This window comes from Homarus americanus, unplaced genomic scaffold, assembly GCF_018991925.1.
Source record: "Homarus americanus isolate GMGI-L3 unplaced genomic scaffold, GMGI_Hamer_2.0 scaffold41027, whole genome shotgun sequence".
In the NCBI taxonomy this organism is placed as follows: domain Eukaryota; kingdom Metazoa; phylum Arthropoda; class Malacostraca; order Decapoda; family Nephropidae; genus Homarus; species Homarus americanus.
This window is the reverse complement of record NW_024745073.1, coordinates 1,785,858-1,813,411: the sequence shown is the minus strand read 5'-3', so window position 1 is coordinate 1,813,411 and position 27,554 is coordinate 1,785,858. Positions and strand designations below refer to the sequence as shown.

The window sequence follows — 27,554 nt, the reverse complement described above, 5'->3', positions numbered from 1 at the left end:
TGCCTCGGCATACATATACACCTACACAGTCTTTCTCCTGTGTATCGCTTTGTCGCTGTCCATAATACGGGTCAGAGGCCATCCAGTGATTGGGACCTCGTGCTGGGAGTGACCTCGCCTGACCCCAAGACTCGTCGGCGGCAACGTGCTTGTGGGGATTATAATGAAGAGAGTGTGTGTGTGTGTGTGTGTGTGTGTGTGTGTGTGTGTGTGTGTGTGTTAACCACCATACGGGAAATAGTCTGTACTTTGACCCCATGTTGAAGAAATGTTGGTAAATACAATAACGAGACTACTTCCCCAAATAAATAATATTACGTGATTTTAGGTCTATTATTATTAACAAAAAATGACAGTATTATCCAAATCAATTTTAATATGATATTCCTTTAATGTTGATGCCTCTCTTATGGTTAATATAAATTCACTAGTGGGAGCTATTATCATTGTACAAGGTGACAGTACAGATATATTCAGGTTAATTAACAATATAACTTCAGTACTCAGGGTCATATTATTAACATAGTAATTTGCTGCTTAATTGATGTTAAATCCAGTATTGTATTTCTCCCTCACCTGGAAGCTAATTGGAGTACAGGTGAAATAGGTTACTGTCCTAATAGGCCCCCCAATGTAACCAAACCATGGAATTGGGACCCATTACCATTGAGCACCATTAAGACTGGCCCTATTAAAACTGGGACACCTTGACCAGTTATTGAAGTATTTCGTCTCTATTAGTGTTGAATCTATTGGGTGGACTGAAATATTTTATACCTTGGTTATTTTTAGGGTATTTTTAAACAACTTTTTCCACCTGAGTGTTTCTTATGCAACGTATATTTAGTTGATATAAGGAGTTTTATTATTATAGAAGAATATTAATTAGTGTCATCTCCCCCCAGAAATAATATATAGTTATTATTATTATTATTATTATTATTATTATTATTATTATTATTATTATTATTATTATTATTATTATTATGAGGCAAAATTGTAAAGGTCTTTCTACTTCTCCTGGGAATCTCTAATAATGTTTATAATATGTTGACTATACGGATAAGATCATCATACTAATAATAATTACTGTTATTATTGTTTTCACCCTGTCATGCCCCCAAGGCGGGTGACCACACTCGTAAGATGTGAGGTATATGTGTGAAGATAAAACATTCAAGCGACTTATTTAGAGAGATGAGTGAAGAGCTGTTGGGTGGTTCTAAGAAATGTGTGTTGTGTGGTTGCTTCCCTCACCCTCTCCTGGGAACACCACACCACACCACACCACACAACACCACACCACACAACACCACACCACACCACACCACACCACACAACGGATTTTCTTCCTAACAATGATACACTTCGTAAATTTGCATATTCATGTAACTCTTTAATTAAAAGTTATAGGATCATCAATGGGAATACAGATTGTAATGAATTTAATATCACCTCGCCTCCTGCCTTGGTTCGATCCCAGTTGTATAGAAATACCCAAGTTTACACAGTTCGGGAAGTGGTGGCTGTCGAGAGCACTGCGTCCTTGTGCACTGAAAAAGAAATGTTTAATCATCAGTGTGCTGTATCTACACTGACCTTCACTTGTGGACCCATTTTCAAGTATACTGAAATGCTCGGATTTAAAACTCAGGAGCCCACAACATTTGAGTTACTTTTGAAATATGTATGTATATAAATTGCATATGTAAACTGAGTGTGTATAATATGACTGTACGGTATATACATTGTTTGTGTATAAAAATGCCCATATATATTTTATGTATTTATCGTAGTCATTTTGAAGAGAATTACATCATGACTCAGCGAGAAAGAGAGATATGACAACTTGGAAGTGACAGTGTTGTGTGTGTCTGGTGCTGGTCTGTTGAGGATCATGAAACTTCTAGTCTGACACACACACACACACACACACACACACACACACACACGTAAATGAGTTGTCCTCTCTGACTGTCTGTGAACTTAAAACATGGCATCATTTTCTTTCTGTGATTACATGTTATTTATACACCAAAGAAGATTTAAAGAAGACGGTTAAACTCCATCTAACTGATGTAGGCTATACACGTGTTTATACCTGCTGTATATAGATGATTAGTACGAGTATACCACAAGTATACCGCGTATGTTTTTTTTTTCTGAATCCGGATCCAAGAAGTAGGTGACCAAGTAGGGGGGGGAAGGCATAGTACACAGTAATTAAGGAATCATTAAGTTATAGCATTAGTTTCATTAACAGGGTGAGCTTTTTTTTATTTGTGTTCTGCTGTTGTTGAGAAGTTTCCCTATCCTGTTTTAACGGCAACTGTTCAGATGGCCATTGTGTTAACTGTTGTTTGAAGCTGCCTGTTAGTGCGAGGTGTCCTTACTGTTTCTGGCGTTGTATCTCTTGTCACAGTTATTTCATTAAGTCTCATCGGCTACAATTACCCAGTGTCGTCGCCTCTTTCCCCTTAGGTAAGTTGACCCCGTGGTGATCTGAAGGGACACGCGCGGAGGGGGTGTGAGGGCGTGGTGCACTATGTGTTGGTTTAGCTTATTGGTGACCACAGGACGTGTCTGTTGTGGACACTGTGGCTGTGACCTCCTCGACCATCTGTGGTAGGACCTCACCTCAAGCCCTCCAGCACGCCTCACAACCACAGCTATGTAGGGTTATGTTGTGTCAGCCGTCCCCTCCCACATACTGACTGTTCTCTTACTATACGACAACCCCGCCCACGCCCACCATCACCTACAGACACTCACCATCACCATCTGCCACCTGCACCTACCTTCACTATTACCATCATTACCTGCACCCACAACTTGCATCCACCACCAATACCGCCTGCATCTATCATTACCACCAGCATCCACTACTTTTATACATCCACTACGACCACACATCCACACTCACCACGACTACAATCACACACCCACATCTACTATACTACTACCACCTCCACGTATCCACACCAAACACCTCCGCTCATCCAGACACACCAACCACCTCCATACATCCACACCCTCCACTCCTCACCACCACGACCCTCGCTAAACACCAATACGACCACACACGCTCAGTTCACCTTACCACCTTCCCTTCATATCAAATGTCTGTCTCCTCACAGTCTCTCGTCTCCCACTATTTCCATTGACAGTGTGGCAGTGAAACCTAACCCACCATCCCCTCCTCCGTCAATCACAGCCACAACACATCAGTTTTTATCACGTCACCTCCTCTCCCTGCGAGCCCTCTTTAGTTTTACTTCTTCACGATTCGCCCCCCTTCGTTCCTCGCTCCTCTCGTCTGTGGAACTCCCTGTCCTCTCACGTCGATAGTATAGTATGCACCTATAATCTAAATGTAAGGCGTGATAGTATAACAGCCCAAAGTCATGGGTCTTCGTCTTTCTTATCCATAGTGTGTTAGATTAGGTTAGGTTAGGTGCCAATATAGTTAGATGTACCGCCCTTCAGGAGAGGGACTTTCATTTTTACATTCCCTTAATCTATTTTAATTTGAGATAAACAATAAAATAAATATATCTATAGACACACCCCCACCCCTATATATATAAAGTTGAAATTATTCGCATGTATTTTTATTAATATATTTTAAAAGTGTATTAGTTTATAAAAATGTAAGAAATACGTTTAGAATTCTGAATGCTAGTTAACATTTTCCACCTGTTATATCCAGTTCGTCAATGAAATCAAAATGCAAGGTAAATCACCCCTGAAGTGTTATGGTGTGTTGGAGGTGCGTGTTGTGTACCTGTCTGCGCATTATAATAGCGATTGTCCCAGACGTGACTTGCAATACATGTCCCTCCTCGACCACCTAAAGGCAAAAACTAGTTTATTTGAGTCAGCCATGAAAGTGAGTTGGCGAGGGATAGTTTTCTATGTTTGTTATCGGTAACTAAAGAAATATGAAGTGCGTCTTTAGTGTAACTGAAGGGATGTAATGTTTGCCCTATGAGTGGATATTACCAATATTTAGTAATAAATCGTAATAACTATGATAAGAAAATTCGTCAAATGGAAACTTTTCAAGGATGATAATATCTGATTTAAATCCCATATATTATTTGTTTAAGCCCCGCCACGAATGGTGTCGGGGCATATTGTGTTACCATTGTCCGTTCGTTTTTCCATAGTCGCATCCGGCTTGAAGTTGATGAACACAGGTGAAATAAAGCAGTGGTTACTAATCTACATAAAATCCAAATTCCTTTGTTAACTAAAACATTCAGGTTATTAGTGTTTTCTAGTGAAGTGAGTCTCGTTGTGCTCTCAAATTAATGTATACAACTCCCTCCACCTCAACACATCCCTGTCCCTACACCCATTATTATTATTGTTGTGTTTGTTGTTGCAGTTGTTATTATTTACGATTATAGTATTATTGATATTTTCTTGTTTTGATTATAGTATGTAAGTGTAGATAGTAATAATATAACTTGTCTAAAACGTTGTATTACATGTCAACTGTATCTTATTAACAGAGGAGAACGGTGGAGGGGAGTACAGCACCTTGGCGCGGGATTCTCGAGTCAGCTACATCGCAGGTAAACTATACAAGTATACCCTTTACCTTCCGTCCATACCGTATTGTGATCAGGGTATTCAATGCTCCCTAGTTACTTTACATATAAGCCTCTTGTTGGCAGTGGTATATTAAGTGATGCAGTGATGATACAAATTTGTTTATTGGCCAGTTTGTTTAACCTAGTGACAATGTTTTTATTAATTCATAAAAGTGTGTTGGTTAGTGTTGTGTAGTGCATAGTGTTGTTGACATGTTGTGTTGTGGAAGATTAAGTGTTGATAAGTGTTGTGTGTTACAGAGGAGGTGCGCGGAGTGAGCTTGGTTCAACTCTCTAAGAAGGACGGCTGTACCCTGGGGCTCATAGTCGCTGGTGAGTGTCTCTTTTTTCATCATGTTCACTCTTGTTAGGTCATGTTCACTCTTTGTTAAACCGAGGGGCGATATTATCGAGGTGTATAAATGGAAGTCAGGGCTAAACAAAGGTGATATAACAAAGGTACCCAATCTATCCAACCAGGAGCGAACTCGTAACAATAGTTTTAAATTAGACAAATTTAGATTTAGGGCGCGAGATAGGTAAACATTGCTTTGGAAATAGATTAGTGGATGAGTGGAACAAGTTACCAAACATCATCATTAACTCGAATACGCTGGATAGCTTCAAACATAGGTTAGATGGATATATAAGCGATAGGGGTTGGGTGTAAACGGAACTGCCCAGTATGGGCTAATAAGCCCGCTGCAGTTTCCTCTCTGGTACTTAAGAGACACCACCTCCACTGCCACTGTTAACTTGTTCGTATATAGGGTCAATGGGCTGTAGCAACATACAGTAATATTGTACAACTTGCTCCCTGGTGGCTTTACTAACTAAGGTACTCCTGGTATTGATGTAGATGATATAAGTGACAGTTCAGTAGTCCGGAGTCAGCTGGTGGAGTAGTTACTTGATGGTATCACTACTGGGCCTCCCTTGATCCACCTGTTCTGTTGTCACACCAGTCGACCCTCTCTGGGCTCTACCATACTTTATTAAACTGAACATTGTTTGATACAGTGTGTCCTGTGTATCTGGTCTCTATTTCCATACTAAGGTGTAGGAAAATTATATTAAGACGCGTGTTGTTATCTTAAAGCGAGAATTACTTTATCACTCTCAACATCTTCCGCGGGTTACTTTTGAAATAACCCAACACGTATGAGCTGTTAAATCTCTACCGTCGAATACTTTTGTTTTATGTTAATTGTAAGGAACAAATATGAATTATAGGTAGTTACGTACAATTATGAAGAATGACGTACAATGAACACTAAAATACGTACAATAAATAGGAGATAACCACGTACAGTTAATTACTATAGAGAATCACGTACAATGAACCATAGATAATCACGTCCAATGAATTATAAATAATCACGTAAACTGATCAATGAATTATAGATAAATACTGTACATACAAGGTTAAGTCTTCCCGCGACCCGCTACTAAAGGCTATCCAAACTCCTCACTTATAATTCTGCTACTTTACTCAAGGCTACAGTAGTCCTAACCTGACTTACATCACCTAACACTATATTAATCCCCCTACAGCTCATTATAACCCACACTGGTATAGGTTAAGGAAGTGCTCTCATTGGGTGCATTGTATGAGCATGTTTCACGCTCCTCGGAACATGAACGGTAAAAAAATTATTATACCTGTGTGAGGGTGGAAGGGGCGGAAGTGGCATTATGGTGTTGGGTGTCCGATACTAGTGACTTGGTCCACCCACCTTCCCGCATTACTTATACCGCCCATCCACCCACCCACTAACATAACTACTACCGCCCATCCACTTACAGTATCACCGCCCACCCACTAACAGTACTACCACCTCCCACCCACCTGCTGACCGACCACCCACCCACACTATGATTGTTTGTCCATTCACTCAACGCATCCTCACTCACTCTACTCACACACACACACACACACACACACACACTCTCTCCCTCTCTCTCTCTCTCTCTCTCTCTCTCAGTAGTAGGACAGACCATCTTGGCTTACTTATTCTACCTTGATCTTACCTGCCCGAAGAGATAATCACTATTTACAAGGAATTTCAGCTGATGTAAGGTGAAGTAAGGTGAGGTGAAGTGAAGTGCAGTGAAGTGAGGTGAGGTGAAGTTCCATATTTGTATTATAATTGGTCGTGTTTGCTTCTTCAGGAGTAAGTCTTTGTGGATTATGTCAGTCCACCTCCCCCCTCCACCTCCCGCCACCCATTCTACCTCACGCTACTAATCCATCCACCCACCTCCCTCTATCTTCTCTACCTCATTCTACAATCTCTCTTCACTTACACCACCCACCCTACTTCCCTCCACCCACCTCACTTCTCTCCACCTCACCACCACCGCCCACCACCTCACCACCACCGCCCACCTCACCATCACCGCCCACCTCACCATCACCGCCCCCCACCCTTACGAGGATAAACAAACTCAGGAAGCTTTACGACTTACCACTCTCTCTGTTAAGTGTTTTACTGCCGCGACTCTTGTTGTTATTATCCCGCCTCTGTGTGGTGGTGGTGGTGGGCGTCAACACTCACTCACCATACTCACCAATGTTATACTCAAGACAAACAAACGGAAAAATTGTGTTTGATTGTTTACAGACAGATAAATGTTGTTTACGCTGTCTTATATAGTATACCTGAGTTTATTTGTTTGTTTTATTGTTTTCTTGTTCAGGTATTTATCCATTATTAAGTTTCTTTGTTATTGATGGACTAGATATAAAGTTCATTGGATGTCCTTATAAACCAGGAGGCATTGTATCATGTGTGTGTGTGGGTGTGTGTGTGAGGGAGGGTGGCACCTGAGTGGGCGGAGTGAGGGTGTTGATGTGACACCTGAGTGGGCAGGGTGAGGGTGGTACCTGAGTGGGCGGAGTAAAGGTGTGCGTGGCACCTGAGTGGGCGGAGTGAATGTTGTGTGACACCTGAGTGGGCAGGGTGAGGGTATGGGCGTGGCACCTGAGTGGGCGAAATTTGTAGGCGTGGTACCTGAAGGGGCTGGGTGAGGGTATGGGCGTGGCACCTGAGTGGGTGGAGTAAAGGTGTGGGCGTGGCACCTGAGTGGGCGGGATGAGGGTGTGGCTGGGCATTACTAAACCAGTGTAAGGCATTAATGACACTCATTGCCCCCACTGTTGCCATCCTGGGGGTAACAACCTCCATCAGTGTTACCAAGTTACACGTAGAGTTGCCACCTTTGAAGAGAGTCTCGTCTTTTACCAGTGATGCCAACCAGGAGGATAGTCTTTCACCAGTGTTACTAGCCTGGTGAATATTCTCTCACCACGGTTGCCAATTGTCAATATGGGAGTACATTTTTGTTCAATTATTCCACCACGGTGTTTAGATCTTTTCAAGTATTGCCACCCAGGAGTAAGTATCCTTCCAGACAGTGTTACCAACTACGACTGAACTCCTCCTGCTTTGAACACATCTAAGGGAGAGTTTTCCTTTATTCGGTAATACCACCCTGGGGATATTACCTTAGACAGGGTTACCAGCCATGTAAGAATGCTCGTGTCTTTCAAAGTTATCGTGACTCTAACCTAACCTAACCAAACCAAACTAAACCTAACCTAACCCCCAGTTATTGATGGAGGATGTTCAATCATCAGGTGAGATAAACTGGGGACTGTCTATAACCTTCACGTGATCTTCTGACCTTAACTTAAACTCAGAACATAAACCACAACACAACATAATACTCTTGTCTGGTTTGTGTTCACTACGAGAGCAACGACCTTATGTACTCAAATGTTCTCGTGTGATAAATGTTCCTCTTATATGATGGTGTAGCACTGTACCGAACTGCTTGTCTTAAAATGAAGCACAACAACAACAACAACTACAAAATAACAACAACAGCAACATCAAAAAATGGTGTGAGTATTTATATTGTGTCAATGTGTCTGTCTGTCTGTCTGCCTGTCTGTCTCCTAAACTAGGTACAATACGTTCACCTGATGTATGAACATATTAGTGTATTGATTCTTTCCAGTGTATGTGTGTGTAAGTTGTGTGTGTGCAGCCTCCACTTTTCGTATTAGTCTTTAGTGGGGGACTCTATGGAAGGCATTGCTAAAGTCTAGGTATACCACATCATAGTCGTGCCTCTCGTCCACTGATTCGAAAACAGCTGAAAAGAATGTTAATAGATTAGTTAGACATGAACACCCGCTTGTGAAGCCATGTTGGGAATCATTGATCAACTTGTGCTTCTCCAGGTGATTTCGAATAGCGTTTGAAATTATTGTTTCCAGCAATTTGCCTACAATTGGTATTAAACTGATTTGACGGTAGTTAGAGGATAGTGATCTATCTCCCTTCTTGAAAATCGGTATAACATTCACTATCCTCCAAGATTCTGGTACTACACCCGTTTTTAATGACATGCCAAACAAATTTTCTAAGGGCATACTACTATACTAAGTTCTTCCTTACACTCCTTTAATGCTGTGGCGAATATCTCATCGGGACCTGGTGACTTATTAGGCTTTAGCTTGTCACTACTATCTCGCTTAATCTATTGTCTTCACTATCTCTGTATATAGTCGGTGCCTCGGATATCATGTTTAAATTTTCGGTGGTGAAAACTGTTAAAAAATATCTGTTCAGTTTAGTGCTCATTTCTCCGTCGTTATCCGCTAGCTCGCCGGTATCTGACTATAGTATCATCATCATCATCATCATCATCATCATCATCATCATCACAGGGAAGCGTGGGGGTGTAGGGTGGGCGCCTCAACATGACAGAGGCTGGTGGTAAGAAGTACATTTAGTCTCCCCTCTCACTGTTTCCCTGACCCGGGTTGTATATAGTGTAGTCCCTCCCTCTCTTTCTTCATTCCCTTTCTTCCTTTCCTTCTTTGTGTACGAACCTCTGTCCTGCATGGCAGTGAACAGTGGCATTACCCACATGAATCTGACCGACGTGATGTACTGTATATATATGTATGTGTGCATATGTGTATGTATGTGTGTATGTGTGCATATGTGTATATATATGTACATGTAAATGTGTATGTATATGTGTATATGTATGTATATGTGTATGTGTGTGTGTACATATATGTATATGTACTGTCAATGAATATGATGCAACTCTTTGTGTACGAACCTCTGTCCTGCATGGCAGTGAACAGTGACACTACCCATATGAATCTGACCTCTATACAGTTATAGTTGTTAATGAATATGATGTATTTCTTTGTGTATGAACCTCTGTCTTGCGTGGCAGTGAGAAGTGATACCACCCTCAATGTCAAGACCTGACTGAATTACTCAGAATAGGCAAACTGTACTACAAGCTCTGCCAATAAATTTGTTAAACTAAAAATTCTCTCTCTCTTTGTGACCCTTCCTTCTTTCCTTCCTCTTTGTGACCCACCCTATCCGTCCCTCCTTTCTCTCCTCCCCCTTCTTGTGACCTGCCCCTTCTTACCCCTCTCCCCCTTCCTCCTTGCGGCTCACCCCCCACCATTCCTCCCTCCTTGCGGCTCTGGCATAACAAACATACCTAAATTGAAACTCATTTTCTACTTAACGCAGAACTTGCTACTAGAGGGGGAGGGGGGTGGAGAGGAGGAGAGAGAGAGATAGAAGAGGGTTAAAGGAGATGGTGTGTAAATTGAAACTTATTTTCCACGTGACTTAGAAAACGGTACTAGGGAGAGAGAGAGAGAGAGAGAGAGAGAGAGAGAGAGAGAGAGAGAGAGAGAGAGAGAGAGAGAGAGTATGTATAATGATTCTTATTTTCTATTTCTCGTGGAATTTGTTTGGAGAAAGACAGAGACAGGGGATGGAGGGAGAGACTTCACAGTCATAAGATAAAACTAGAAGAACAGGGGGGAAAAAAGTGACAAAGGAAGAAGGAAGAGAGAGGGAAGGAGAGATAAGATACAGTAAGGTCTAATGAGCGCCCCGTCCTCACCCCTTTGCTTCCCCTCACACACACACAGACACACACTTCCTGTCGCACCTCCGTCACAGCGGCTCCTGTCACACGTCCACACTCTTGAGGGGGCCTTGATGGAGGTCTGGGAGGCGGTGAACAAGTCTGGGGGTGTCGACAGTAGCAGGGGGAGGTGGATAACAGGTCTGTGAGTGTCAGGAGGGTGGCGTGGGAGAGCCAGAGCGTGTATGTCCTTTGGTCGGAAAGCAAAGCACATCATTAGTTGGGTTGTAGGTGACCCGTCCACCATGAAGGGGCAACGGCAGGTCGTCTAGGGTGATGAGTGTGGTTGACGCTAAGCACAGCTGGAGGTGAGAGAGGCGTGTCCACAACCTGACGACCTGCTGACAGATGGTGGGGTTCTGTGCACCATCGGGCGGGCAGGCGGGCGGGATGCTGCAGGAAGGAAGGTGGCGGTAAAAAGCATCACCGGTATTATTCTTCACGGTACCTCCTGATAAGACACCGCCAGCACCAGGAAGCAACAGGGCCTTTGGTTTCCTCCTGGGATATTAGTGATCCACTTTTGGGGATCTGTACTAGATGAACGTTCACTCAACCTTTTCCTGCAGTGCCGGTGTATAACTGTTTACAATACGGCCATATGTGTCTGTCTTCTCCTGTGTGGTCTCTCGAGGCTGTGGAGATGCGCTCACTGGTTTTGTTTTGCAGTGTTGTCATCACCTGTCTGTCGCAAGAGTTACGTGTCTGTTGGGTGAAGATTTATACAAGACCCGAGTTGTTTATATGAGACATAATTTACAAAGATTGCCAGATAGTTTTCGATTTTTTTCTTCACTTGTGCTGTAAATTCTTCGGATATTGTATTTGGTGTTTTATAGGTGAGCACTTAGTCTGTTTTACCATCACCTGATCAACGTCAATGTGAGGAGATGAAACGTAAACACTGAGCGTTACGAGTTGTATGGTGAGGGTGATAGATGCCGCCACAGACATAGTGGGGCGAGGTCATGTTGTGAGGGGACCAGAATAGCTCCCCCTCTGATTCTCCCTCTCTCTTACAACTCTTCTTCTGCCATTCTCCCTTCTGATCCGTCATTTTCTTGTCTCTCCCTTCCTCCTCCTTCCTCTCCTCTACCCCCCTTTTCCTTTTACTGTTCTTATTCTCCCGCTTTTATTCTTTTCATTCTTATAGTCCCCTAATCTCCTTCATCACTGTCTTCCTTTTCCCCCGTGTAGTGTTCCAACCCTTTCACCATCTACCTTTTTTTATTGTTTCTTCCCCTCTTTCCCTTCTGCGGTAGAGATCCCAATATTGCAGATAACAGTATCAACCAAGTGCATTTCTTTGACTGCAACCGCCCTCCTACCACGGTCATAACTCGGTCAAGACGCTTTGTTCATAACGATCAGCTGATGCTTACGTCACTATCAGTCGAAGCTCCTGTAACAACAGCTCAATTGGTCCTCATCCTTGTCTGGTGACACTGTCGTCTTCACCCAACGACATGATGACACGGATGGAGACACTGTCGTGTAAGTCATGTCATATGACTGTCTTTTAATGTTATTGTTATGTCATATCGCAGCTCGGAGGGACCTTTGTATTGTCAAACACTGTTTCTCTTGAGAGGCAGTCATGTCAGGCCATAGTGCTGTAATGTTAGTGTCAAGTCACAAGCATGCTATCGCAGAGCCTGTCAGCTGTGTCATGTAACTGGTATAAAAGTAAACAGGAATTAGTCTCTGAAAATACTAAGTGGAGGTCCTCTGTCCTTGATGTTGCTTCCCTCTCTTCCAATTCCTTTGTCTTTTTCCTTCTGTTGCATTTTAGTGTCTGCAAGTTCACACAATGGCCTCAGCTTGCCCCAAGTGACGACCTCTGGGGCCTGGTGTTGCTTCCTTCCTGCCTAGGTGACTCCCTCCGTCCCTCCCTCCCTCCCTCATCTCACCTGCTCCTCGTCCATCCATCAGACCCTTCCCTTCCTTCTCCCCTTCTTCACGCCCTTTCCCTCTCCATTGCCAGCACCATCTTCCTTCCTTCCCTCCACCCCTGGTTGTCGTGCCGTGTGTCATAATGTGTGACGTGTTTTTTTCTCCCTGTTACAGTTACACGCTCCTCATTATAGTATTGCAACAACGGCCCCTTCCAGGATATAACTCAGTATGTTCCTTCAAGTGAGAGAGAGAGAGAGAGAGAGAGAGAGAGAGAGAGAGAGAGAGAGAGAGAGAGAGAGAGAGCAATCAATCAATTGTTTACCTCCTGCATATCTCCTCCTCCCCCAGACCTGACGATTCACTCTAAGGTTCTCATCTACATCCCTGGTCCTCTGGTGCGTGAGGCTGAGGTTAGAAGCGTATAATAAAGACATAACTCGTTGCTGACGCTGACTGGTGTTGACGGTGACGGGTGAGGAGTAAGAGTTGGTCTGTGTTGATGAATCTATTACTACTACTACTACGAATACTACTAAAATACTACTACTACTACTACTACTACTACACAAGTTGATGACACAGATGATGCTGCTTCCCATAGTGACAGTCTATACAGCTAATGTGACCCCTGCACCCTCTAACACACACACACACACACACACACGCACACCCTACCAGCTGGGCAAGGTTCATATTTTAACTATTAACTGTTGGGTGGTTTAAGTGTGAGCTATGGTGTATATTAATTAACTTGTAAGTGTGTTTGGCAGATTTATGTTCACTTTGGTGTATACTGCAACTGATGGCTCGGTGGTAACTTGTGTCTTCTACTTAAGTTAGTCATTTATTTTATTTATTTTTAGTTTTTTTGGGTTTTTTTTTCTTTTGGTCTTTGTCGTTACCAAGAGGACAGGAAGGGCGGTGATGTATGTGTCTTCTTTAATGTCAACAATTATGATGTTATATAATGATGTGTTTAGTTGTGTTTGTGTAATGTTGTTGATGTTATTTGTCATTGTTTGCTGTTTTTGTTTTGAGTTATAGGAATGATAATGAAGTAAAAGAGTGTGTATGTGTGTATGTGTGTGTGTGTGTGTGTGTGTGTGTGTGTGTGTGTGTGTGTGTGTGTGTGTGTGTGTGTGTGTGTGTGTGTGTGTGTGTGTGTGTGTGTGTGTGTGTGTGTGTGTGTGTGTGTGTGCGTTCTCTCCTCTCTCCACTCCTTACCTCTCCTCATCCTTCCTTATCTCCTCTACCCCTTCCTGTTAGTTAGTTAGTTAGTTAGTTAGTTAGTTAGTTAGTTAGTTAGTTAGTATTAGTAACACCATTTTCTGTGCCCATCTAGGTTTCTTCTTTTATTTTCCTCCTCCTTCTTACCTTCTTGATTCCCTTCTTTCTATCTCCCCTCCTCCTCCTCTTCCCCCAGCAGGAGAAGGAGTGAGAGTGTAAGCAGAATGTCTTAGTCTGACTCAAATCACACCGCTGTCTAATTAGTGTCTATACCAACACCTCGCCCTCCCTACTTCCCGCTAACTTGACAGGGATGAGTGTATTCTTGCTTACAGGTACAGCAGGTGTGTGGCCCCCAGGTGTGTGTGTGGCCCCCAGGTGTGTGTGTGGCCTTGCATATGTAGCCCTCACTCTCCTCCCTGGGGTATCTGCGTATAGGGACTTAAATACTATACCTAACCCCTTGTGTACCGATCCCTTCTCTACTGAAACAAAATTATCTTTCGTTGGTTAAATAAAATATGACGTCCCCCTACTGAAGGGATTAAGGGTGATAGTATTGATATTATTGAAGAAACTCACAATCTGATTCTGTTTACGGAATTAGGGAGTAACAGGGTGTGATGGATGATGAGTGTGTGTGTATGTGTGTGTGTGTGAGTGTGTGTGTGTGTGTGTGTGTGTGTGTGTGAGTGTGTGTGTGTGTGTGTGAGTGTGTGTGTGTGTGTGTGTGTGTGTGTGTGTGTGTGTGTGTGTGTGTGTGTGTGTGTGTGTGTGTGTGTGTGTGTGTGTGTGTGTGTGTGTGTGTGTGTGTGTGTGTGTGTGTGTGTGTGTGTGTGTGTGTGTGTGTGTGTGTGTGTATGTGTGTGAGGGTGGTATGTCCGTTCGTTTATTTTGGGTGAGGTGAACCATCTCGACAACGTGTAGAAAGGCATGGTGAGGCGTGGGTATAAGAAGGGGGCGTGGGTATAAGAAGGGGGCGTGGTTATGAGGTGGGGGCGTGGTGCGCGTAAGCAGTGAGTGATAAGTGTAGCAGGCATAGTAAGTGGTAACACTTGATTACCATCTCTCTCTATCTGCCACTTCTCTTCCTCCCTCCCTCCACCCTCCCAACATTACCCTCCCTCCCTCCACCCTCCCTCCACCCTCCCCCCTTTACCCTCCCTCCCTACCTTTTCCCTCCGTCTCACCCCTTAATCGCCCCTCCTCTCCATCGCTACTTTGTGCAGGGCGTGGGGTGGGGGCGCGATGTAGGGAGATGCGTCAGTGTGTGTCCCACCGCGGCCCAGGCACCGCGGAGCCACCCACGCCTCTCACCCGTGACCCGCCACCAGCCACCTCACCAAGACCTGCCTGCCTGGTGTGTGTGTGTGTGTGTGTGTGTACACCAACTCACACGCGTGGAGGAGCGGAATACCTCGCCTCCTCGACTTACGAGTGTTCTCCAAGAATCAGAAAATGGAATTCCCGACGCGTCAGACATTGTGATGATGGCAAACTTTATGCTTTAAATGGCTACCCTCTGTTAGTGTGTGTGTGTGCATGCGCGCGCGCGTGGCATGTGTGTGTGTGTGTGTGTGTGTGTGTGTGTGTGTGTGTGTGTGTGTGTGGAGGGTCAGCCGAGGCCACGAGACCGACCCTACACGACCTACCCTGGAGACTATCTCACCCCTGACTTTTGTAAGGTTTGAGGTACTCGTGATCTGAACTAGAAGGTGACGGACCTGGTGAAGAGTGACATTGACCACCTGGTGACAGAAACAGTATTGTGGTTAAGTTAACCTGCAGTAGTGTGATCCTATACTTTGAGAAACACCTGAAATATGAACCCTACAGACATATGGTGGCAATATTTATGTTATGTTTTGGTTACTCTTCATCTGGTGTACTGACTCAGCAACTGTTTATTGTGATTTTGTTCTTAATTTTTAGGAAGCTGCCTCGTCTGCCTTGAACTGAAATTATTTATCGTATAGACAATAGGACGTATTTTAATCCTTCACAGTGTACACAACAGTAAGGGATATGTGTCATGATTACATTTAATGATGCTACTCTCAGCCCCTTTGTACTGACTACTGTATATGATAAGAGTTATATCCTACCACTACATTATCACACCACCACACCATATGGTACCATACCACTATAATAACCATACAGTATCATACCTCTACGATAACACACCATTACAGTACTTCACCACACCACCACCACCACACCACACCACCTCACCACACACACACACACACAGTCTTCAAAATACACAATTCTATAATTTAAAGCTCTAGTGAGGCATTAATACAACCTTCTGTCTAGTTTTCTGTGAATAAGTTCTTTGACTGAGGGGAGTGTGGGTGGAGCACGTCACAGCCAGGGTAAATATTTTGAGGGTTTTGTGTGTTTACATTATATTATTACCGTGTGGCGTTGACTGTCTGTGTGTATGTCCGTCTTTGTTTGTTTGTTTGTTTGTTTGTTTGTTTGTTTGTTTGTCTCGGTGCCTATGTTTCTTCTTCTTGGTTTTTGTTTGTTTGTCTGTCTGTCTGTTTCTGTTCGCTTTCTGGGTTTCTGTCTGTCTGTCTGTTTGTTTGTGTCTGTTTGTCTGTCTCGGTTAATGTGTTTGTTTGTCTATCAGTCTTTCTGGGCTTATGTTTGTCTGGGAAATAATCTATCAGGGTGTTGTGTCTTAGGGATAGTGGGTATAGGTTCAAGAGGGCCGCCTTTGATGGTATGGGGTGCGTCGGGGCCCAGGCAAGTCCTCATGGGAACACCTCCTCCCCTTACATACATAAACACCTCCTACTCAACCCCCCCTTGCTTTAATTATCTTCAAAAGATCTTTAATTTTTAATATATACGATGAGTTTAATGAGTTTTTTCATGTAAAATTTCCCAGCTTCAATTTTGTTTTTCCTTCTCAGACTATCAGCAGCTGTCTCACTCATAATGCCTTGACAGTGGTGGATCTCCTTCAGTGTATAAGCTAGTTTAAGTCTCCTTCAACATGTGTCAGTGTTGGCCGGAATATAACCCAGATATATCCTGTATCTCTCTCTCTCTCTCTCTCTCTCTCTCTCTCTCTCTGTATGGGTTGGGCCGAGCGCGCGACAACCATCCGTCTCATTTAAGACTGTCTCTGGCACTACCCTCTTAATACTAGCCATAAATAACGTGCCATGGCCAAAGAGGAGAGGAAATGAGGGAGTGAAGCTGTCTGGGTTGCTTGTGGTGTCAAATCAACCCACAATGAAATACTCTACACTTAGGAGTACTTTCTGTGTACTTTCCTGCATTATTAAATCTGTGTACGTGTACTTGTGTAAATCTGTGTACTTGGTTTAGTTGTTTCTGAATTCATGGAATGGTTAATTATGTGTCACAGTGAAGGGAGGGGGAGGGGGAAGCCAGTGATGCCAGATAAGGTGGTGTTGCTGCCTCTTGTTGCTATATATGGGGTGAGGTGCTGTGCTGGTGCCTGTAGTCTGACCTCTGACCTGCCACGGTGTAGAGTAATATGGGCAGCTTCGGGTGTGGAGTAACATAGAAAGCTTCAGGTGTGGAGTAATATACAGTAGAGAGCTTCAGGTGTAGAGTAAAAGAGAGCTTTAGGTGTAGAGTAATATAGAAAGCTTCAGGTGTGGAGTAACATAGAAAGCTTCAGGTGTGGAGTAATATACAGTAGAGAGCTTCAGGTGTAGAGTAAAAGAGAGCTTTAGGTGTAGAGTAATATAGAAAGCTTCAGGTGTGGAGTAACATAGAAAGCTTCAGGTGTGGAGTAATATAGAGAGAACCAGGTGTAGAGTAATATAGAAAGCTTCAGGTGTAGAGTAATATAGAGAGTTTCAGGTGTAAGGTGTGATGGTATTAATATCTGTGCGGGGTACACCTTCAGAAGTGGTGTGGATGAGGTTGAGAATTAGTTGAAAATCGAATGTTTACACTACAAACATGTGTGACGTGAGAGATGAGCTGTGAGCCAGGGTAGTCCTCGTGGCTCCTCTACAGTGAGTCTACATACCCCTCCTGCCGCCCCTCACCCTGCTACTTGTTGCTGTTGTGAGTGACGGTGGTGCTATACTGGCTGTGGTGATAGTGATGGTGTGCTACAAGTAGATGGTTGTGGTGATGGTGTTATTGTTGGTGGCGGTGGTGTTGTTGATGATGGTGTTAAAGAGGAAGTGGTGGTAATAGTGGTGTTGGTGTGTTTGTTGTCCTTGTAATGGAAACACTCTATGATTGTACAATATTCCCATACGTCTCTACGCCCACACCCACAATTTGCACAATTTGTAACGCCTACTTTCCGTCACACTTACGCAACACGCCGCTACGCCCAAAATTCGACACACACACACACACACACACTATCCATAACACACAGATCCACGCCCACCTTACATCACGCCCACAAACAATTATTCTAGTCTGCATAGCTACAAATTGAAGCAGTTTCTGGCAGCGAGGTAGACGTCATTACCTTCACGACTCATTTATTTACCCTTAAAGGTGTAGTGGAGAGCCGTGTCTTATGTGGGAGACGCATCTGAGCCAACATGGAGCTCGGCACAACTTAAAACACACAACAAAACCTTACGAACGAACGAGAAACTATATGTTGTAACGAACTGTGGAGTGGTGCTGGCGAGACGAGGCTACCAAGTGGTACTTCTGCTTACTGAGACTGGTATCACCGTCGACACTTATGTTTACTCAAGTTGGTAACACTGTCGATGCTTCTGTTTGCTAAAATTGGCAACACGTCGATGCCTTTGTGTGGTAAACTCGGCATTATACCTTCGGCGTTTTTATTTACTAAGTTGGCACGCTGTCGGCACTTCTGGGCAGTTATTGTGATGAACTGAGGGTGAAGAATGTTTTCCTTCTGCTGTCATTAGTGGAGAACCATCCATGGCTCTCCCTGGCTGATGAGATAAGAATCCGACATACCAAAGTAAGACCGAGAAGGTGAGGTCTTGACACGCTAGCAAGTGGCGATGATACGTGGTGTGACACAGTGGTCGTGGAGAACAATAAAATAACCATTTTCTAAGATTACATGAAGTGAAAAACGTGACATGCAATAAATTCAACGCTAAGGAGATAACCATGAAAACAAATGAGAACTGCACAGCGCGGGAAGGAAATATATAGCGCACATGGGGTCTATAAAACAAGTGAACGTCATGAAAAGATGCGACTGTCAAGAAGCGTGACTCTATAACGCTCCAGTTTACGACGATTTTCTGACGATTATGATGTGCAATAAAGTGAGTGTGTGGTTGGGGAAGGAAGTTTATGGCGGGAACATTAGTACAGATCTGTGAATGTGGGAGCTGGGAGTGTACAAGTCCTCTGGTAATATCTGGCTGACTGACGCGTAAAACCTGGTTAAAACAAAAATAAACAAAATAAATTAACTATGGCTGTGTAAATGTTTGAAACTATTATTGGACCATCTGGAGAAAGTAACAAATTTAGACTTGACGTCGCCGATGACAATATTATAAAAGATACGTTGAGACAGACTGAAATAAAAGACAGGAAGTGGAATTCATACTACAATAAAATCTGTCTATATATCTCACAGACAAAGAAAGAAAATATCACCAGGTATTCAGTGTACAGAAATATCACCGCTGCATCCTCAAAAACTCTAGAAAATCACTGTAATATGATGGCACCTAGCTAAGAAAATGTTCCTTCCACGATAAAGCACCAGTAATTTCCCTAACCTTGTCACTGAGGGGGTAGAAGGGAGGAGGATCGCCAGGCACTGTTTGGTCGCTCGTGCCGGCGTTGTGTTTTATGGTACGGGTCATTGAGTGTGACAGTAATGTGAGGGGGTGGATGGTAGACCGTCACCCTAAGGAACCAACTCTTCCCTCCTCCTCCTTCTGCCACCACCGCCGCCATGTTCAAGAAACTCAAACGGATGTCGTCCGTCTCTCTGCCGGATTTTCTCGCCTCACGTCTTAGGAAAAGTGAGTAACTGCCTCCCCTTATCTGTCCTGGTCACTCATCGTACACTAACACACGCAGTCGGAGTTATGACTTATGCATACATATATGGGAGTTACTTATACATATATGGGAGTTACTTGATACATACTGTATGTGGGAGTTACTTATACATATATGGGAGTTACTTAATACATATATGGGAGTTACTTATACATATATGGGAGTTACTTAATACAAATATGTGAGTTACCAATTACGTATCTGTGACCCAAAGCAGTCATGATAGGTAATTAAACAGTTGCATTGTTTCAGGTATAAAATTAATTGTTGATGGGTAAAAAATATGGTAATTCTTTAATTTAAATGATTTTTGGTTTAAATGTAACTTGTACAAAGACATGAATAACTTTGTTTCATTTCGTAGTACTAATATTGTAACAGATCTTAGTTAAGGAAGAGTAGGGCTCAATATTCTGGGTCTGAAACTTTGGTACAATATTCTGGGTCTGAAACTTTGGTTCAATATTTAGGGTATGAAACTTTTACTGAACTTCTCTATGAAATCTTTGTCTTTTGTCTATATCATAAACATAATTTTCTGTATATTACGGGTTGTAAATAATTAATATCTCAAGAAATACAACAGGACAGCAATTGGTGTTTTAAATATTGTCTTGGCTGTATGTACTAGAAGCCACACCCCAGCGGTCTACTGAACCTATGGACGAATAGAGTAAGTTTTAGTAGGCAAGGTCGAGACGTCACCCAGGAGAATGTCACCTGGTGGTAATTAGTCTCCCTGTACTTATACCTAAACCTCTACCTGTACTAGTGTATCGTAATAAACTTTCTAAACTTGTGAATACACTTTTTCTCTCTGATAGTCTCACCAAATGGATATTACTCTACAAAACTGTAACTTAATCCTGTGTTTGACTTGTGTATGAGTGGAAGGGCGAAGTCAGGATAGAGCTGGGGTTCAGATCAAGGGGGGGGTGAGAGAACAGAGGCCCTGGGGTCCTAGTGACTGAGACCTCGGTGGTGGTAACCTAGGATCCGTCTTATCTGCCTGTAGTATTAGGTTTGGCTCATACGCCCGGTAACACCACGCGAGAGAGGAGGGGAGGGTGACTTGTCTCAATGCGTCAGTCAGTCAAGTCAGTTTGGTATGTCGTTCACAGGGCTGGTTAAATATATCCGAAAATATGTCATGAGCCTGTAACTCTTGATGGTTTGTGTGTGTGTGTGTGTGTGTGTGTGTGTGTGTGTGTGTGTGTGTGTGTGTGTGTGTGTGTGTGTGTGTGTGTGTGTGTGTGTGTGTGTGTGTGTACAGCCGTCTCAGACACAGTCATACGTGCCCTTCTCCGTGGTTTTCCTTAGTCTCCACTTCTGCCTTTGTGTGTCTGTACCAATGACAAGTTCTTCGTGACCATCAAGGGTGTGGCCATCACATGCTGGTGGTCGTAACGCCAAGAAACACCTCTCTCTCTCTCTCTCTCTCTCTCTCTCTCTCTCTCTCTCTCTCTCTCTCTCTCTCTCTCTCTCTCTCTCTCTCTCTCTCTCTCTCTCTCTCTCTCTCTCTCTCTCTCTCCCTCTCTCTCTCTCTCTCTCTCTCTCTCTCTCTCTCTCTCTCTCTCTCTCTCTCTCTCTCTCTTACCCCTACCCTTGCGGCTTCCCCCACCCTTCCCTTCCCGTGGATATTAGCCATCTGAGGGAGTAGCAAGTAACTGTCTGGTTGGGAGGGAGGAGGCGAAGATTGAGGACTGGGCGAGGAGAGGAGAGGGCGAGAAAGAATATGCTTCAGTTTGTCCTGGGTTGTCTCCTAGGACCACGCGCCCACGTTGATATCCCCCCCTCCCACGCCTGTATATCCGGCGGGGCACTCCTCACCCACGCCCACGCCCTGGCACCTCAGACCACGCCCATGCTAAGGAAAGGGGTTCAAGACTCACCCACAACAAAAAAGTTAGTGTCAGTACATGACGGCCGTCGCCAGTAATTTCCTGTCTCCGTCGAGCGTGACTTTGAGACACTGCTGGGATACATGGTGTCTTCTCCCTCCTTCCTTCCCTCTCTAACCTCCTTCCTTCCCTCCCTCCTTTCCTCCTCCTTCCTTCGTCCCTCCTTTCCTCCCTCCCTCCCATAAGACGCGGGGAGACACATACAGTGTTATGCCACATGAGTGTATTTCGCAGTCCCCCCCCCCCATGACACATAAGCTACATACTTCGGATATTCTTGGCAAACTTGAGGACATATCAGTACATTAATGACCCTCAGGGCGTAAGAGTAACACGTGGACACATACCTCGGACACTTATGAACTTGATAACGTTTTACGGTCGTCCTGGGTGTGACAGTGACACATGGAGATATGTACCCAGGTCCTTCTTGTAAACCAGGTACACGTACTACTGTTCAAACATTAACTCGTGGATACATCTTCTGCACATTCTAGGTAGAGCGAAAAAACAGTAGTACGTGTTATGGCTCCCCGGGGCATAACAGTGACACACGGGGACGTAAAGTAAGGCATTCTTGGAACCTCTCTCTTATCTGTTCCGTGTAGGGCCACCTCCTCGTGAGGCATAGCGGCAGTTTCTTTATGGTGCCAGAAGTCCATACTGGCATTGTGGCACTTAACTCTAAGGCTCTAGACTTCCGTTGCACCGGGACTGCACTCTAAGGCTCCAGGAATCCATTAAGGCATGATGCCATAGTCCCTATATGGGATCAGACTCTCTCATGGGGCCACGATACTCAGACTTGTGTGATTGTTGGGCATCAGGTTCTCTAGAGAGGGAATAGGGCATGATAATATTGCACTGTGAGGGGTCATAGTACCGCAGGGCCATAACGGGAGGAGCAGGCGAGTGTTAGGTAAGATGGGCCATTGTTCAGGGCCAGGGTCTCGTGGGACACTGTGTGGGGTCTGTGTCGGGGGGGAGGGGGTTTACATGTAGGGCCAGAGGGCAGGTTGGTGCGATGGCTGGTAAATGTGACGGATTGTGTGTGTGTGCGCACGCGTCAAGGAAGGACACAGGTGGTTCATGTCCAAGTGTCAGCCAGTCACCTGCAGCACTTTTATGGCCTACTCAACATAGTGTTGGTATCTCTCTCTCTCTCTCTCTCTCTCTCTCTCTCTCTCTCTCTCTCTCTCTCTCTCTCTCTCTCTCTCTCTCGTAGAATCACTTCGCCAACTGCCCTTTGTGTTATGGCTGGCAACTGTGTAAGCTGGGAGTTGAACCTGTAGCCCACATATTGTGATACGCACACTGAAACCATTTGACAACAAGGCCTGCCCGAGGTTATGGTGGTGGTTGTAGTGTTTACTACCCTGCTCGCAGCTGAGGGGCGGGTTATATTGTTTTCGTTCTTGTCCGTCTGTCTCCCCAAAAATAACTCAGGGTGGGCTTGCTTCTCTTCAACAACTTGGTAGGTTTGATCAAAATGTGTCAAAAATCCACATGATAAATAAAAATGGTGTAAATCTCTCCGGAATTGACTAGATGTTGCCATGGTAAGAATTCATGCAGTGATGCTAAATATTGTATTCAGGGGTTTAAAGAAAACGATGACACGAGGCAGTCTCCGGCGGTGACTACATTAATTTTCAGTAACAACTTCACTAGGTTCGTGGGCAGGTTTTGGATGATGTATTATTATTATTATTATTATTATTATTATTATTATTATTATTATTATTATTATTATTATTAGTAGTAGTAGTAGTAGTAGTAGTAGTAGTAGTAGTAGTAGTAGTAGTCTAACCTAACCTAGCCTAACCAAACCTAACCTAGCCTAACCAAACCTAACCTTACCCAACTTAACCGAAACATTTATACCGAGGGGTAATCTCAGCACACCTCAGACTTTAAATGATGTTTTGATCTAACTGCGCATGCCCAGAATATCTTCAGCGCGGTACAATCTCAGCGCGCCGGGCTAGTCTATGTTGTTTCAATTTTAATCCTTCAGCTGGTAGCAGGTATAGCTCTTACTTTGTTGACACAGCCTCACCTCATATACCCACCTCCCTCTCTCCCCCCATTCACTCCTGCATGTTTATTACTTTCCCCGTAGTTATTTTCACCGCTTGCCGAAATGTACATCGTGCACGACAGATTTATGTTATTTACACAGTTGGTCTGGCGGGAGTTACACATTAATCACATCAAGCTTAGTGTTTATACAAAGTCCGCGCGAGGCTTGAGTTTACCGGCCACATATTCCAGTGATACATTCAGTGCTTTTAAATATCATTAAATAATCTAATATCTTATGGCTTTCTTCTCACTGGTAATTCTCCCTGTCTTTCTTGGTCTATATTTATGCATCTCATAACTTAACAGGAGATGTTTGTGTTTAGTGATGAGGTCGACTTGATATAAACTGAGGAAATATTAGTTTACTCAACTCAGGGAAGTCTTGGGGGACGTTTATGTGATTTTTGTCGCTTATATTAATGAAGGAGAAAATGACACAATAGGGGGTACTTAACTATGTCATCTTGTAGGAGATGGACAGGGGCACTATATCTTCCTGCAGGAGGTGGACAGGGGCACTATATCTTCCTGCAGGAGGTGGACAAGGAGCACTATTTCTTCCTGCAGGAGGTGGACAAGGAGTACTATATCTTCCTGCAGGAGGTGGACAGGGGTACTAAACTATATCTTCCAACAGGAGGTGGACAGGGGTACTATTTCTTCCTGCAGGAGGTGGACAAGGAGCACTATATCTTCCTGCAGGAGGTGGACAGGGGTACTAACTATATCTTCCAACAGGAGGAGTGGACAAAGGCCACCGTCCGCGCGTGGCTAACCTGCGACCTGGTTCTCCCGCCCACCGCTCGGATGCCCTCAGCGTGGGAGACTACATCCTCGCCGTCAACGGTATCCGCACCCACGCCCTCTCCCACGCCCAGATTGTCACCCTCCTCAAAAATGCCGGCGAGAAGGTTGACCTCGAAGTGGAGTACGAGATCCCCAACTCACGTAAGTACCTTGATATTGGAGTTCGGTATGTCGGGGTGGATTTCAGAGTCTGTACTCATCAAATAGGCAGCTTCCTTGAGTACTACGGGGTTGAGTACGTGTTCACTTACTCTTTGAAAGTACCCAAGAGCCCGGACATGGCCGAGTATCATGTGTTTGTTTCTTATGAGGAATGGTATGATACTCAGTCCAAATCTTAGCATGAGTACGAGATGCCTAACTCAGGTAAGTAGTACTCGTGTCTGGAAGAGAGGACAGGATGACGCAGCGGGGAGGGTGAGGATGAAGGGTGACTGATGAGAGAGGTCAGTATTGTCACAGACGTGGGGTCACATGGGATGACCTTCCAGAGACGGCTAGTGTTGTTGTTGTTGGGTTGACATCACTTGTGGCAGCTGTCGTGTTACTCTCTTGTGTTGGGTAAAACTTATTTACCATTTTTTTCTCAACTATTTTTTGTATACCAAGTATGTCGCTTAAAGGTACATTTTCACGGTTGGTTTATATATATTCTTGCCTAATTTCTTGACGTCCCTTGTTCGACTCCCTCTTGTAGTTCTATAGTTCAGAACAGTTTGGTTTGGCCTTTAAGCTCACCACAAATTACCCATAATTAAACTTAAGAACCTTTACTGATGTATCTGAATATAACTGTTTATTATTACACATATTAAAATCTGGGTCCCTAGAGAGATTGGTAAAATTGGTAATAAAAATAAAAATAAATAAATATAAAATGTTCAGAGTGTTACTGTGGTAGCCGACACTCACGAGTTTGTTGTTGTTTTTGTTATAATGTTATTACTGCCCTTCAACAACTAAGGTCTTTAAGCGCATAACAAGGTTGCTAATTATATCGTTACAACACTTAAAAAATATGATATAGAATTTTATGCAGCTAAGATGGCATTATTATTATTAGTTTTATTTAGAAATCACAACAACAGCCCGACATTCAGAAACCAACGATGTTCAGTTTTGTTGTTATTTTAAGAACACTAAAAAAAATGTGTATCTCTCTGGGCTCTCGACCACGAGAGAGCACGGGAGGGGTAACTATGATAACAGTTAACACCTCAGTTACTCTTCCAAAGGCGCTTGTCACGCGTTATCGGTTTTTACTCTCCCATGGAATCTTATCTCGAAAGTGTTTATCATTTATTAAGTTTGTTGGCACCGACCCTGATGGCTTTTGGTGATGGCTTTTGGGGGATTCTAGTATTTTGTGTGATCTCTTAAATGAGGCGTCCAAGAATACAAACTTTATTTCTGGTTGACGAGCGCTTTGTGTATTGGTTGGTGATTTACAGGATTTTTATGATGTTTTCAGATGAAGTGTGAATTAATAGGTTGATATTAAATTTTCTTTATATTTTTTTGTTTACACACACACACACACACACACACACACACACACACACACACACGGTACACTACTGGGCAAGCTATAACCCAGTTATAGCTTGCCCAGTGTGGGAAGTACGTTTTCTGTGAGTAGTTTTCTGTGGCGCCGTTTAGTTGGGTGAACTTCTCTAGAACTATGATAGTTTAGAGTGTGTCTGCAGGATCGAGTATGTTTAATATTTATGTTCACGAAATTATGCACCTATAATTTCATAACCATCATCATCATCATCATCAATTATGTAACCAGGAAATTATGTGGATTGTTTTAGGTGTGTAATAAACGGTAGGAGACGCTCAAGCCACTGTTAAACTCAGCCCTAATTAAAGACGATGAAGGCATCCTTCAATTCTTTAAAGAGCACCACCATCGCTGCTCAACCAAAACACCGATGTGGACGTCCTGACTACCCAGCAGGTCCCTCAGCATCCAAAGTTGACCCATCTCAGCTATCCTCCATCCCTGGATGAGGTAGCTACTACCATCAAACAGATGGAAAATAACAAAGCCTCAGAACCTGATGGAATCCCAGCCGAGGTTTATAAGGCAGGAGGACCTCTGCTTACCAGCCGTCTCCACTCTCCCCTGGAGAATGTATGGGAAAAGGAGAAAATCCCCCAAACTCTTAAACAATATTTATAAGAACAAGGGAGACCGGTCAGACTGTGGCAACTATCGCGGGATCTCGCTGCTGTCTGTAGTTGATAAGATTATCGCCCGAGTCCTCCGAAACAGACTTCTTCCCGAAGCAAAAAAAAATTCTTCCCAGAATCTCATTGTGGCTTTAGACCATCACATGGCACCACTGACATGATCTGTGCTGCCCGCCAGGAAAAGTACAGAGAACAGCGTCATGACCTGTACACGACTTTCATCGACCTAACCAACGCCTTCGACTCGGCCAACAGGGAAGCCTTCTGGCAGACAAGCGTCAACTCAGGAAAGACACTGCAGCCGCCCTTCCTGCACTAGATGTAGCCCTCTACACATGCAACATCTGTGAACGGCAATGCCGGTCCCGTATCGGCCTCTCTAGTCACCTCAGAGTTCACCAAAGAAGATGACATCCTTAATAACTCATATCATCTTATCATAGCTGGATGATCGTCATACTCGATTGGCAGCAAAGTAGTAGTAGTGTGGATGATTAAGAAACATTTAATTATTCCAAGTTCTATGTTACTGAAGGGTAATTAATGTAATGTCACCTGTAGTAATGATTAGCGTGTACAGGTAAGTTAAATCGGTAGCATAGAGATAATATTAAGACACAAACTATTGACGTCAGAGTTAACTCATCCTTCTCCATTCTCTTGTTATATAACACCTCCCTGAACTATGACACCAACATCACCATCAGAGGGTCCGTTGTAAGTAAGTCTGGGGTCCTCAGTTTCACTATGTCATGTTGTAAATGGGATAAATTGGGTTATAAGGTTTAAAACAGCCACCATTTTTTTCTGGGGGGAAATTTGAGGAGAAAAAACATCA

General features: G+C 43.7%; 1 protein-coding gene across 5 annotated transcripts in view; it reads left to right on the top strand.

Annotated features, from left to right (window-relative positions):
* LOC121878364 (glutamate receptor-interacting protein 2-like) overlaps positions 1–27,554 on the top strand; it is a 169,453-nt gene that overhangs the window by 91,783 nt on the left and 50,116 nt on the right. For 3 of the 5 annotated variants that reach the window (XM_042384557.1, XM_042384555.1, XM_042384554.1), the window contains exons 3-5: positions 4,518–4,580; positions 4,860–4,931; positions 24,449–24,658. In XM_042384557.1, the coding sequence (XP_042240491.1) occupies positions 4,518–4,580; positions 4,860–4,931; positions 24,449–24,658 (345 nt within the window). Of the gene's footprint in view, positions 1–4,517; positions 4,581–4,859; positions 4,932–14,991; positions 15,061–18,209; positions 19,685–24,448; positions 24,659–27,554 lie in introns of those variants that run through there. The other 2 variants (XM_042384556.1, XM_042384558.1) reach the window with 2 other exon arrangements.